The 12,172-nt window shown below is 36.2% G+C and overlaps 3 protein-coding genes across 5 annotated transcripts; 1 reads left to right on the top strand and 2 right to left on the bottom strand.

Moving 5' to 3' along the window:
- The first annotated feature begins 1,289 nt into the window (after nucleotides 1-1,289).
- On the top strand, nucleotides 1,290-2,827 carry LOC140957710 (protein CURVATURE THYLAKOID 1B, chloroplastic). The gene is made up of 6 exons (XM_073415070.1): nucleotides 1,290-1,528; nucleotides 1,628-1,734; nucleotides 1,867-1,953; nucleotides 2,060-2,122; nucleotides 2,388-2,425; nucleotides 2,590-2,827. The coding sequence occupies exons 1-6, from the start codon at nucleotides 1,351-1,353 to the stop codon at nucleotides 2,645-2,647; spliced, it is 531 nt and encodes a 176-aa protein (XP_073271171.1). The 5' UTR covers nucleotides 1,290-1,350; the 3' UTR covers nucleotides 2,648-2,827.
- Nucleotides 2,828-3,775: 948 nt separating this feature from the next.
- On the bottom strand, nucleotides 3,776-7,674 carry LOC140957709 (uncharacterized). Of its 3 annotated transcripts, none has more exons than XM_073415068.1 (8): nucleotides 6,915-7,674; nucleotides 6,571-6,625; nucleotides 6,257-6,331; nucleotides 5,980-6,071; nucleotides 5,201-5,282; nucleotides 5,023-5,106; nucleotides 4,557-4,704; nucleotides 3,776-4,009 (listed from the first exon to the last, which is right to left on the bottom strand). In XM_073415068.1, the coding sequence occupies exons 1-7, from the start codon at nucleotides 7,259-7,261 to the stop codon at nucleotides 4,579-4,581; spliced, it is 861 nt and encodes a 286-aa protein (XP_073271169.1). In that variant the 5' UTR covers nucleotides 7,262-7,674; the 3' UTR covers nucleotides 3,776-4,009; nucleotides 4,557-4,578. The 3 variants fall into 3 exon arrangements, with proteins under 3 accessions (XP_073271169.1, XP_073271168.1, XP_073271167.1); XM_073415067.1 differs by having other exon boundaries at nucleotides 3,776-3,936; XM_073415066.1 differs by lacking the exon at nucleotides 3,776-4,009 and having other exon boundaries at nucleotides 4,403-4,704; nucleotides 6,915-7,673.
- Nucleotides 7,675-8,345: 671 nt separating this feature from the next.
- Nucleotides 8,346-11,802, bottom strand: LOC140957706 (probable GTP diphosphokinase CRSH, chloroplastic). The gene is made up of 6 exons (XM_073415058.1): nucleotides 11,671-11,802; nucleotides 11,485-11,587; nucleotides 11,048-11,406; nucleotides 9,776-10,708; nucleotides 9,272-9,556; nucleotides 8,346-8,870 (listed from the first exon to the last, which is right to left on the bottom strand). The coding sequence occupies exons 2-6, from the start codon at nucleotides 11,576-11,578 to the stop codon at nucleotides 8,733-8,735; spliced, it is 1,809 nt and encodes a 602-aa protein (XP_073271159.1). The 5' UTR covers nucleotides 11,579-11,587; nucleotides 11,671-11,802; the 3' UTR covers nucleotides 8,346-8,732.
- Nucleotides 11,803-12,172: the final 370 nt, after the last annotated feature.

Genomic DNA, 12,172 nt, shown 5'->3' with positions numbered 1-12,172 from the left:
AAGTGCTATCTTGGTTGTGACGAACGCTTTAATTATTTGCTTGAGAAAATGGAAGAAAAAGCAGTGGATATGTCATTGTTGCACATGAATATGAAATATAGAGTACAAGATAAATACCATAAATGTAAAATCATCTAAAAAAATATTGTTTATGATATCATATAATTAAATCTGAGGATGACTGATGTAATTGCACAAAATTGAATTTAATTGGTCCAATGCATTAGAGTTTGACGCATGGCTAATAAACGATTAGTAAGTAAAAGTCGATATTAAGAAAACACGAAAATAATAATGATTATGATAACGATGATGATGATGTTCGTTGATAGACATTTATTTAAACCAAGTATATTTATTTCACTATATATATGCTTGTGGCCTTATTTTGCTGACTGGAAATTTGATTCTCTCAATCTCTCCTATAATTAAATCAATCAAATTAAGAGGACGTCAATTTGAAGCACTCATCTTTTACTCCCTTTTTGGTATCATCGAACCCTTTTGACTTCGAAGTTCGATTTTCTTTGCGTGGGTAGAAACATTTAGGTTGCATTCCATATGGATGGATGCATGGGTGGATTTAAAACTAGGGATTACAAATTCATAATAATAATTCTTGACAAAATATTTCAAATTCTAAATAATAATGTTTTGAGTCAATGTGTGAATTTCAAATTTATCCCAACGTGAAGTCATTTCAAATCATCTCCTCTCCTCATATCCAAATCTTTCAATCAAAATGAGAATAATATAATTAGTCATCGACATAGGGGTGGTTAATCTTCTAAACGAAGGATAAATAAATTAAATAAGTATTATTCAATGCAAACGCAATTTCTTTTGATGAATCATATTCCAAATTTAATTTTTTGAAAAATCTAGTAAGGCTAGAGCATCATGGTGACATTTGTGTGGTTTAAGTCTAAGGTGATGGTTACAGAGAATTTGGAAACTTTTAGATCTCAATTTGCTGCTGGGTCCGTCGCATTGATACTTTGCGACGAGCTCAATTAAATTATTTTGTCTCTGCTATATATGGATTTTTATATTGGGGAGCATTAATATTGTATTTTCACAATATAATTTGTTCCCAAGCATTTTATCCAATATATTGGACACCATAAAATGGTCATCCAAGTTTCGGGCCATCGATCCACATTATCCAGATTGATAGGAACGAGTGGCTTTCCCGAATCCTACACTTCCTTTAAATTTCATCACGTATAAGCTGTTGAAAAAGGAGACATATATATGAAGTAGTTATACATAATTACGGCTTACTGTTATAAATTTGTTCCAACATAATTACGGGAGGAGAGGGGTGGCTCGGAACTCTAGTGTGAAGCAATGGCCTCAACAACATCAACCCCACTCTCTATTTCTTCGTCATCCACCCTCATCGACGCACCTCGCCATCCAACTGCCACCGCCGCGTCTTCGTCGCAATGCGTGAATTTGCCCAATCTGCATGCACTCCCTGCCGTTGTCCACTCCCCCACACGCCTTGCCAAGACCACTGCTTATTGTAAGTACCTCCACACCCGACACACGCGCATGCATGATGCATGGCTCATATGTGACCTCCAGTTTAGGATTATCATAAATTTTGTTTCGCATGATTCAGGTCGAAAGATCGCCAGGAACGTAGTTGCCATGGCCACGGGAGATCCCCCGGCCGATGCCGTGATGCTGGCCGAGACTCCAGAGATTATAAAAACTATTCAAGAAGCTGTAAGATCTGATCATGAGTCACAAAAATCACCTCTAGGACAAACATTCACGACAAATTTAATCAAACAAACTCTAAATATTTTACACATTTTTTAAAGTTGTACTAATATTGTGGTAAATTATTTGGTACAGTGGGACAAAGTTGAAGATAAGTATGCAGTGACTTCTCTAGGAGTGGCTGGAGTCGTTGGACTGTGGGCTTCTGCTGGAATGATATCCGTATGCAATAATTAATTGTATATAATTTCACTAATCGTTCTCACTAATTCTCTAATTTCATATCTAACCACTTTAATTTCTCTTCTTAAATTAAACTTGAATGCAGGCTATTGACAAGCTTCCAGTGGTACCAGGTCTTCTTGAGCTGGTAGGAATCGGATATACTGGTGTAAGTTCTTCTCAGCCCTTTTAAGACCAAATAACTTATAATTTTTTTTTATTAAAAAAGAACCAAATTTCGGAAAATTCGAATGGGTTATTCTTTAAAAATCTAAATATATATACACATGTATTGAATTTATCTAACTATAATACGCATTCAAACCGATATTTTAACAAAATAAGAAACCGATATACTAAGGATCCAATTAAATTTCCAATAAAATCGATTTAATTAATGATGGATCTATATTTTGTCTTGTACTTAACTGCAGTGGTATGCATACAAAAACCTGGCTTTCAAGCCCGACAGGTAATCTTTAATTCTCCTCGATTGAACATAATTAAATTAGTATTTTCAACTTAAGTTAGTATTTTCCTCAAAGACTCCTTAAATAGAAAATCTTATAAGTTCGATCCAGGCCAGCCTCGGTTTTGAAGTGATTAATGAAGATGCATGTGGTGCTAAAATTTCAGGGAAGCCTTTCTACAAAAAATCAAAGACATATATCACGGCATCATTGGCACCAGCTGAGACCAAAATGTTTAAAAACGATGCAAAAGGAAGAAGTGTCGATGCACTAGTACATGTATTTTATAGCATTCATCTCTTACCAATTAAGACAACCATTTAATAACATGTGTAAACCCTACTCAATTCGCATGATGTACGTACTATCAAAAAGTAAGATATATAGAACTTTATTTCCTATTATTATTGTCTCTCTTTTGAGTCAATTATCTTGTAATTATATATTAAAAAAAGGGTTATTCAATTATAGCCGCCTCGCAATTGTCCGATCGAAAAACGGCCTATGATAGGAACAAAGAACTTAAAGGCTGTCGAGACATTTCCCGGCTGATTGCTTTCCGAGACTCAAAAAATATGGGTACTGGAAAGACCAAAAAAATAGAGAATTTACATTACCATATTTGATATATTTATGTGCAAAAAAAGGGTTTTTTCCATCGATCCCAAGTCTCTTTATTTTCATAACCAAACAAGCTATATTCGAAGCTCAATTTCTTCCTTTTTTGGTGTAGTCAATCCAGTCACACAAGCTTATCCACAGCGCCAATTATAAATCCTCAGCCTTCTACAAGTTAGCCTGGATTGATTTTTGAGCAGTAATTTTAAATGATGAAAGAATATCAAATAAAAATCCTTTAGATTTTCTAATAAGGACAACTGATTTAAATTATGGATTTGAAATATTTAGTCTCAAATTTATCAATCTTAAGATTATTAATAATTAAGAAAAAAGAAATTGAGCGAATGTTAGAAGAAGAAATGGATTTCTTCAAGCTTTCTCGTGTTTGATTTTTTAAATTATTTTATTAATGTATTTTTTGTAAATAATCTGACCATTTCCTATATAAAAATTAAAATAGAAATAAAAATATTTCCTCTGGCGGCTTGAGCTACAAATACAATTATATATTCGTTTTTTTAAAAAATAAAATAAAATAATTTTTTCTACACTCAGCGGCTACCAAACCACACCTTGTTTTTTTTATATGTTTTTCTCCGGACCCTACCGATATTCACAATAAAAAGTAATACTCTTAGCATAAAAAATAATATTTTTTAATGGATGACCCAAATAAGAGATCCGTCTCACAAAATACGATTCGTGAGACCGTCTCATACAACTTTTTTTCATTTCTCCGTTGTCCAAAGCTCATGCCGTTGGAGACAACCGCTCGGGCCTTCTCGAATTTTATGCGTCTTTTTCATAATCAATGGCAGCCAATCCCGAAGTTGCTAAATTCGCCAGTACAAGGAACTGGGTTCTTTTGCTATACCTCGATCGTAGTCTTTTGCTGTAAAAAAGTTGGTGAGCCATGGCTCTTGAAACTGCAGATGCCTCCACACCTCAACTGGCTCTCGCTGACACTGATAACAACCGAAACAGGTCACCTTTCGCGCCTAAACATAATTTATTGTTCGTGTCATGTGTGGAGTGAATTCTTTACTAATGGTTGTTTTCTTCACGTTGTGGCATTGTTGATTATTTTTTAACTTGTTTGCTAATTTTAGCTTCCCTCTGATAAAATTAATGGTTGTTTTTTCACGTTGCTTTGACGATGGATTGCACGCGTTGTTTACTGTTTGTAAATTCTTCGTTCTTGATTTTGAAGTGATGACATTGTATTTGGTGTTTTCTTTACTGGAATACCAACCTATTAGTTAGTTGAACTGAACTCGTATTTAATTTTTGTATTTTGCCTTGATGAGCAATCAATACCGGAAAATGCTGCGAGACAAACTCCAATGTGGGATGGGATCTCCGATCAATTTATGATGATTGGCATGAAAATGGATAATTCATGCAGCCATAATCCACTTAATTACACATTCTACTATATTGGAAAGAGTTGATTAGTTATATTACAAGGCCTGGTAAAGTCAATAAAAGCTTAGTTTACACTAATCACCTTACTTTTATATCGACGATGATGCTGTCAGGGGGCTGCATATGGCTTCGAGAGGTACTGCCGCCACTCTTCTGGCATCCCTTTCCGCATTTTAAGCACTTTTATAGCACTGTTTGTTAGTGGTATGGCAAGGATATCATAGTCCTTGGGGGCCTGCAATAAAACATAGATTAATTGTATGTTTAACATTCAGGTAACTAAATATGATATGCGGGCCATTGTACTGCTAAAACGAATGTCCTTTTCCTTAGGATAGATGGTCGAAACTTCATTAGGGTTCGAATTTTACTAAAGGGTCTACTAGACATAGCAAAAACAGATATTTGAACGTTGGCTCGAGTTAGCACGGTGATTTTATGTAAGCCCGACCCATTTACACCCCTAATCCAGGCAATAAGCATCGACAAACTCTGCTTCTTCTCACTTTGATCCTCTTGATTCTAGGTAATATCATGTATATGTTGGGCTCACCTTGGGAACTTTCACCAATTTCATATTTGCTTCCTCCAAGGTCTTCTGACCTTTCTTCGAATTGCATTTGACACAGGCAGTAACCTGTTAAAAACATCAGTGAAAGTACGCACTTTTGATTTTCGAATATGCCAAACAACTAACACTAAAGAATAGAACCAATATAGGCTTTGCTTACCAGATTCTCCCATGTCCACTCTCCTCCCCGTGCCATTGGAAGAACATGATCAATGGTCAAATTCTCAGCAGAATCACAGTATCTGGAAAGTAAAAATATATATATCAACGGTAAAAACTAATAAGCACTGAATGATTAAAGGCTTGTTCATGTTATGAGTCATCCTGTGAAAAGCTGAGGAAAATAAAACCATCTCGCAATTACTCAAGGATTATAGATTGCTATTACCGCGCCTTTAGCAAATTTAATGGGCCCATCTAGGTGCTTATATTATTGACTCTAGCTGAAGAGACCATTGACAGCTATGCCGTTCAATGACACTTATTGGCATTATCATTACAAAACATCAGTTAATAAACAGAAATAGTTGCGTAACCAATATTCTGAAGAACTATGAAATTCTTTCATTCTGTGTAGTCACTCACAAAGGAATTTGGTGAATCACAATCAAGAAACTTGCACACTTACTAGTACCAAGTAACTTGGCCTTAGAATATTGATAGAATGCAAACAAAAGACGTAAATCTCTTCTTGGAAAGAGGCTTTGGCTCAGCAAAAACACCAAGCCCGATTTTAATGAAAAGTTAGGTAGCCGGACCTTAAAGTAAGATAAAAGAAAGCATAAGAAGATGTTGCCACTAGTGTAAAATTGTAAATCTTTCTTTCCTTGTTAGTCCTTGGGGTGGAAAAAGGTTCCAGTTCAATGAAAAAGATTCAAGCTAATGACAGCAATCAATGCCCAAATATTCAAAGCTGGATTCTATGGATCAAGAACTCACTGACACGTGAAGTAGTCACGGCATAAAATATTTTTACGACTAAGGCTTCTTCTGACTTTCCTCCTCTTTAGAACTTGTAGTAAATGAGGAACCTGGGAGAGTGGATGCCACAAAGTATCATTGATTATTTTGAATGCAACAAAGTATCATTGATTAGTTTGAATGAAAAATCGGGAATAATCCAAAAATTAAAGAAATTTAATCAGCAGGAAATTCGAAAAATAAAATTACTGATGGTAAAAGGATAACTACAATAAAATCCCTGATCACATCTTACCCTCAAGACTGCAGGGATATAGAAGGAACCGCTGGGAGAATTTACAGTTTGATCATAATATTCTAAAACATCAGCCTGCAATTAATTAGAAGATGAAACTGCAAGGTTGCAATTTGAACAAATTTGGTTCATAAGTACAGATGAAATGAGAAGGGCAAGTAAAGATCAAATATTGTTCTGGGCTGCACACTGGAAAGACGCATGGATGAGAAGGAAAATTGGCATATCGTTAACTTATTCATCTTTCTTTTTCTTTATATATATCACAAAATACTCTTACACATGAATCGAAGCACGCAAGCAAAAACTCTTACCTTATCCATGAATTCCAAACAAATTGCACGCTTCCAGCAGACAACATTGACAGGCCTAGCATCAGGGGCAATTCATGTATATCATCTTTACAAAGAAAACTCAGCACTCCAGTTTTTATAATCTAGCTTGTCCCGTGGTATGCTGATATGAATTCTACATCATGTACACCTACAAGAATCGGAAAAAAAGATTCTTTTTTTCTCTTTTTAGTACAGTTCGGGAAGGGTTATTTACTTATTTAAGCCCAGCATTTGGAGGTAATTCGAATGCTCTTTGGAATGTGGAGTGCCCATAACAATCAGCACAAAGTGAGTGTGTGGAAAGAAGAGAACGGAAGGCAAACCTGTAGGAAATGTCCAAGACCAAGCCTCTAAAACCGGAAAGATAATCCCTCTGAAGCTCCACATGCTCCTCCAATAAGATTTCGTACGAAATGTCATCGGAGTTATTACGAGGATCTGCCGAAGAGGAAGCATGCACTGTGAAACTATCGAAGAAGCCGAGCTCGCACTTGTGAGTTCCTCGTTTGACTGATGGTGAGTAGGAAATGAATCTTAATCCTGCGCCGCCGCAGCCACCAAAATCTTTAACTTTACAGTGGTGGTGAAATGGGTCCTTTTTGGATTCGAACCCCAAAACCGACAAAGCATCACCACTGAAGAGGCGCTTCACCGACGAAAATTGCGCCATCAATTCACCACTTTGAAATTGAACTAAGGAATCGATCAAACAAACGAACTCGTTTAGATTTATTTAGCTTTTAAGAGTTAACTATCAGCAGCACCCTTCAATCATCGCATTTCACTCGAGCAGATCCCACAATGTTGCAACAATAGATCAACGAAAAGCAAGGAGATTGAAATGGCCTCCACAATCAGTGTTGCTCCGGCAAATTATCAAGCGGAGGAAGTTAGTATGCGAAACAGAAACTCAATTCTGATCCTCAATCGTCTGATTTCCTTACTTAAATTTGATCTGCAGCCTCAAAATCCTAACTTGGGCTCCTAAACGACATACGTACCTCGAAAATATCTACACTCGCACGTTGCCACAAAAGAGGCTGCAAAGAACCACAAACCACAAGTCACAAAGAAAGCCGCTCATCCCTGTTCCGTAACATGCCAAACTATAAATATTACCGTATATCATAAATTTTCATAATTTAATATTTATTTTAAATATTTTTTATTTTTTAAACAATTATTTATTTAATTTGATAAATATACTTTCTTTTTCTACAATAATCATATATATGATATAGATTTTATTATTATTTCTTTAAATTAAAATTTTTTTGAATTTTTTGGTTAATCGAGTTGATTCGAGTTCGGGTTGAAAGTTTTCAAGTTGGACAATTTTTGAATAATACTGACGCTCAATCCGGCCTAACCCACCCGAATTGACACCTCTACCATCGTCTATAGGTTCACTCCCTACCCACAAAATTATGATACTATGTCATGTGAAAATGTGGTACACTTCATGTGAAAATGTGGTACACTTCATGTGAAAATGTCGTACTAAAAAAGTACCCATGGACTGAACACAAAAAAAAACGACGGCTGAAGACTGAAGGCCAATTTCTCGTATTTTAAATTGTCATTGAGAAATTTATATATAGTTACTTTTGCCTTCTTTAGATTTAGATTTCAATAGTACTTTTTTATTCCAGACATTTGTTACCAGGCTGAAAGCATTTATTTCTATCACAAAGAGACTTTTTAAAAAGTAAAATAAAAATAAATCATCACATAGAGACATTTGATTTCTCAAATCAAACTAAGATTTTTTAAATATACAAATACATTATTCGTGATTTCTTTTTCTTGGAGAATATAATATAAGTTCTCCAAACAGAAAAACCCATCTCTAGCGTTAACATACAAGAATCTCCATCATAAAATGATCAAAATCTAAAGCTATTGACTTCCTGAAGAAACCCAATAACCTGTCAGACAACACACAGATTATTTAAAGGAAAAGTGTCCAATTGACAACCATGCACGCTTTTAATCTGTCGATGACACCGTCGTATTCTTACTTGTAAGATCCCATTCAATGACAATACTAGCCTATATTATACTAACTTCTTTTCATTTGAATCATAAATATACTAAATACTATAGGTTCCTCCAAGTGTACACACAAGATAAATAAGACACTAGTTTACTATAAGCTTGTCACCGAATTCATTACTGTACACGGGAATCAAACCACTGTTAACTGCCATTTGAAGCTTCTTGCTCAACATTGTCTTGCATTGAGCATCTTTGTCATCTAAATTTTGCAAGATTTCAACCTACAGCAGAAATAATAGATATCAACAATTATAACTGTTAGACAAGAGCAGAAATAAAAGTATATATGATTGATATTTTCGCATTTGTGGGTCTCACTAAAACAAAGGAAAAAAGATCAGTGATCTTTTTAAGGAAGCATATCCATCCTGTCTGTTCTGGTGGCACAAGGACAACATACTTAGTGTGTTGCTTTAGATCAGAAGAATCAGATTGATAACCATAACTACAAAGACCTTATCGATCTGATACTTCTGATCATCAAATTGGAAAGCTCAAATTTTGTACAGACTTGACGCCTTTCATCTTGTGAGGCTTCAACAAGGTGATACACAAGTTTGGATGAGTTAGATGAATATACAACACCTGTTAGAACTCTTATTGGTAGTCACTGATAACATACCTGCTTCTGAAAAAAATCAAATTCATCTGAACTAAGGAAACCATCATTATTTGAATCAAGAAGTTGCATCATCTCCCGAGCATCATCTCCATGAGCACCCAGCTCCTCCATTACTTCCATTAGTTCCTCGATGCTAATTTTACCATCTCCGTTTTTGTCTATTAAGCGGAAAACCTGATTTCTGTTATCAATCTCTAGACCTATATGCTTTGTGGATGGAAAATCTTTAAGGCGTAATGCTGCTAGTTCAGCTGCAGCCATCATTATCACCTTAAGACGATTTGCCTGAAAAGTTATCAGAATCCATTAGAAAAAAGAACTTCATTTGTAGGCTTTGCGTATTAATTTTGGATCTCGCCTATATAATTTGGGTAATCATACAGTCATAGAGAATTCTAAAATCTAGACTGACCAAGGAGGAAAGTTGAATAGAAAAAAGTTAACCATTAATAACCGACTTTAAGAGAAGATTACATTTCATGTTTTACAACCAATAGTGCTAACCTCATCTGGATCAGTGAGACCACCTTTATACAAAGCATGAGATGCAGTTCCGCCAGCTGCTAACTTATCCATCTCTGCTGTCCTTATTTGTATTTCCATCAGTGGTCTTGTCCTACCATCATCACTGATGTCAACAGCCATATGTAAACTCTTATATCCATTTGCCTTGGGATTCAAGATGTAATCTTTAGACCTGCTCGGTATTTCTGTCCATAAAGATCGGATGATCTCACGAGCTCTATAACATGCCATCTCTCCGATTTCAGACAAAGAAACTCCAGACGCAGGACTCAATATTACTCTCAGTCCTAAGATGTCATTTACCTCCTCAGGTTTTCGGCCATCTCTCAATAATTTCTTCATGGTACTGTAACGACTTTTATAACGGCCTTCGACAGAGATGTCATTTACCATTCTAGCCAGAGAAGGATCGGTTCTTAGGGTCTGTAGTAGCTGATCCTTGTATATGTCGATGAAAGGCCTACTTCCAGTCTCATGGCTCCTCAACCATGTATCTACATAGAGGTATGAAAAGGGAAACAAGTACTGGAATGAGAGATCCTCCAATTCTAGTGATAAAAGGTTGGCACCAACGGCATGTGCTAGTGGGGCATATATCTTCATGACTTCAAGAGATATAACTTGTTGCTTGTACCTTGGAAGATGATCTAGATGCCTCATCATGTCAAGATTCCGAGCCAGATCTAGGATTATAGCCCTGACATCATAGTAGGTGAGGCAGAATTTCCTCAATGCAGAAGCACTCTCATCGTCCAATGTCTCCACCATTGAAGAAATATTCTTCAAACGCAAGCTTTCGTGTAACAAATGACAAGTGCCTAAGCCAATACGATCCCTCACTTCGGACATGGATATGGCACCTCCCTCTAGAACTTCTCTCAGAATTCCAGCACAAATAACCTCTGCGTCCATCTGCAGCCAGTATAAAAGACTGAGGGACCTTGAAAGAACGAATATTTCGTCATTTCTTTTGACAAGCATGCTCGTCTAAGAAATAACGATCCAGTGACGTTAAGATCATAATGGCATAAGACACCATTTTCATCATGTAATCTCTAATTTATATAACAATTAAAGAATTTTCACTTGAAATTGCATCACAACCGATGATTTTATTGAAATTAAAATTAATGATACAATCCCTTTTCTTCTTATCTTCAGTTGAACATTGTTCATCTAAACTTCACAATCAACTGAGATTTATTCCTAAAAGTAGGAGAGCAAAATGGATGGATTAGGCAAGTTAAAAACCTGAAGATCGGCCAGAATGAGGGCGAGAGAGAGGGCTCTGGTGAGGGGAGAGCGGCCATCGGGCAGGACTGGCAAAATGTGGAGTAGAGGAATGCAAAGTTTAAGGGCCTTAAACAGCAACCGAGAGGAGCTGCTAGACAGCACAGTTGTCTGACCCCGACTCGTGATTCTCTCCGTCAGCTGATTGAAAGCCCCCACCAGCTCCACCACCATCTTCCCTCCAGGATGCTCCAGCGACTTGATCGAAGATGACGCAGTTGTGAGTGACACGCAGAAGCTCTTCCTCTTCCTCCAGCTGCGGAGTTCTGCTTTAACATCACTATTGTTCCTAAAATTATAACTTTTGCACCTAAAATACACTGATAAGGATTTCCAGTCAGATTAACACGCAAAGACAGTGGCTTTCACAAATTTCATCGTAAACAATAGATCGTTACCGAGAAAGGACCAGGAGCGCTCGGCGTGAGACCTGTGTTCGAGGGCTACGCGTGCAATTGACGAAGCTGAAGTGCCAAAGGATCCGGTGGCCATTTATTTCGCCTTGCGATATACATATACACTTCAGGCTAGAATAATCGAATAGATCATTGGGTTTCAACTGGCCGACAAGAAGATTGAAGTACCTCCATGGCAAGAAGACTGCAAAGGAACATAAACCACATACTTCTGAGATAGCCCCTCGTTGGGAGAAACACAACTCCATCTTGCCACGTGTTGTACAAATCTTCTCCGGAATGAATAAAATAGAATAAAATAAAATAATGGGATGGAGATATGGAGTCTATCTTCTAATCTTATAAAAAAAATCCAAGTGTTCGGATTTTAGTCAAATTTCATTTTTAAAAAAATAATAAAATATTATTTTTTTAAAAAAACATTTGATCAATATTATTTTACTAATTATCTCCATTTAAACCAAGATAATAGAATTTTTGAGTTCACTTTTTTCATTATATTAAGAAAATTTTTATTATTTTTTAAATTTTAGTTCTTAAAATATGGCGCAGAACATCACATTAATAGTACGCAACATCATATTAACCAGTTACCCTGCACACGCGGTGCGTGTGTGTACAATATTTTTTTATAATTATAGAGAGACTAAAGTGAAATTTGACAAATTAT

This window comes from Primulina huaijiensis, chromosome 14 (genome assembly GCF_012295235.1).
Source record: "Primulina huaijiensis isolate GDHJ02 chromosome 14, ASM1229523v2, whole genome shotgun sequence".
NCBI classification, from domain to species: Eukaryota; Viridiplantae; Streptophyta; class Magnoliopsida; order Lamiales; family Gesneriaceae; genus Primulina; species Primulina huaijiensis.
This window is presented reverse-complemented; position numbering and strand designations above follow the sequence as displayed.

What these genes read in the sequence shown, in the direction of transcription:
- LOC140957710 (XM_073415070.1), top strand. Translation starts at nt 1,351, where the DNA reads ATGGCCTCAACAACATCAACCCCACTCTCTATTTCTTCGTCATCCACC. An exon ending in TGCCAAGACCACTGCTTATT is followed by an intron (nt 1,529 to 1,627) that starts GTAAGTACCTCC and finishes CGCATGATTCAG; the next exon opens with GTCGAAAGATCGCCAGGAAC. An exon ending in CTGGCTTTCAAGCCCGACAG is followed by an intron (nt 2,426 to 2,589) that starts GTAATCTTTAAT and finishes CTAAAATTTCAG; the next exon opens with GGAAGCCTTTCTACAAAAAA.
- LOC140957709 (XM_073415068.1), bottom strand. Translation starts at nt 7,261, where the DNA reads ATGGCGCAATTTTCGTCGGTGAAGCGCCTCTTCAGTGGTGATGCTTTG. An exon ending in ATATCCCTGCAGTCTTGAGG is followed by an intron (nt 6,072 to 6,256) that starts GTAAGATGTGAT and finishes CCACTCTCCCAG; the next exon opens with GTTCCTCATTTACTACAAGT. An exon ending in AGTGGACATGGGAGAATCTG is followed by an intron (nt 5,107 to 5,200) that starts GTAAGCAAAGCC and finishes TGTTTTTAACAG; the next exon opens with GTTACTGCCTGTGTCAAATG.
- LOC140957706 (XM_073415058.1), bottom strand. Translation starts at nt 11,578, where the DNA reads ATGGCCACCGGATCCTTTGGCACTTCAGCTTCGTCAATTGCACGCGTA. An exon ending in GTCTCACTGATCCAGATGAG is followed by an intron (nt 9,557 to 9,775) that starts GTTAGCACTATT and finishes ATAACTTTTCAG; the next exon opens with GCAAATCGTCTTAAGGTGAT. An exon ending in TTGATTTTTTTCAGAAGCAG is followed by an intron (nt 8,871 to 9,271) that starts GTATGTTATCAG and finishes TTTCTGCTGTAG; the next exon opens with GTTGAAATCTTGCAAAATTT.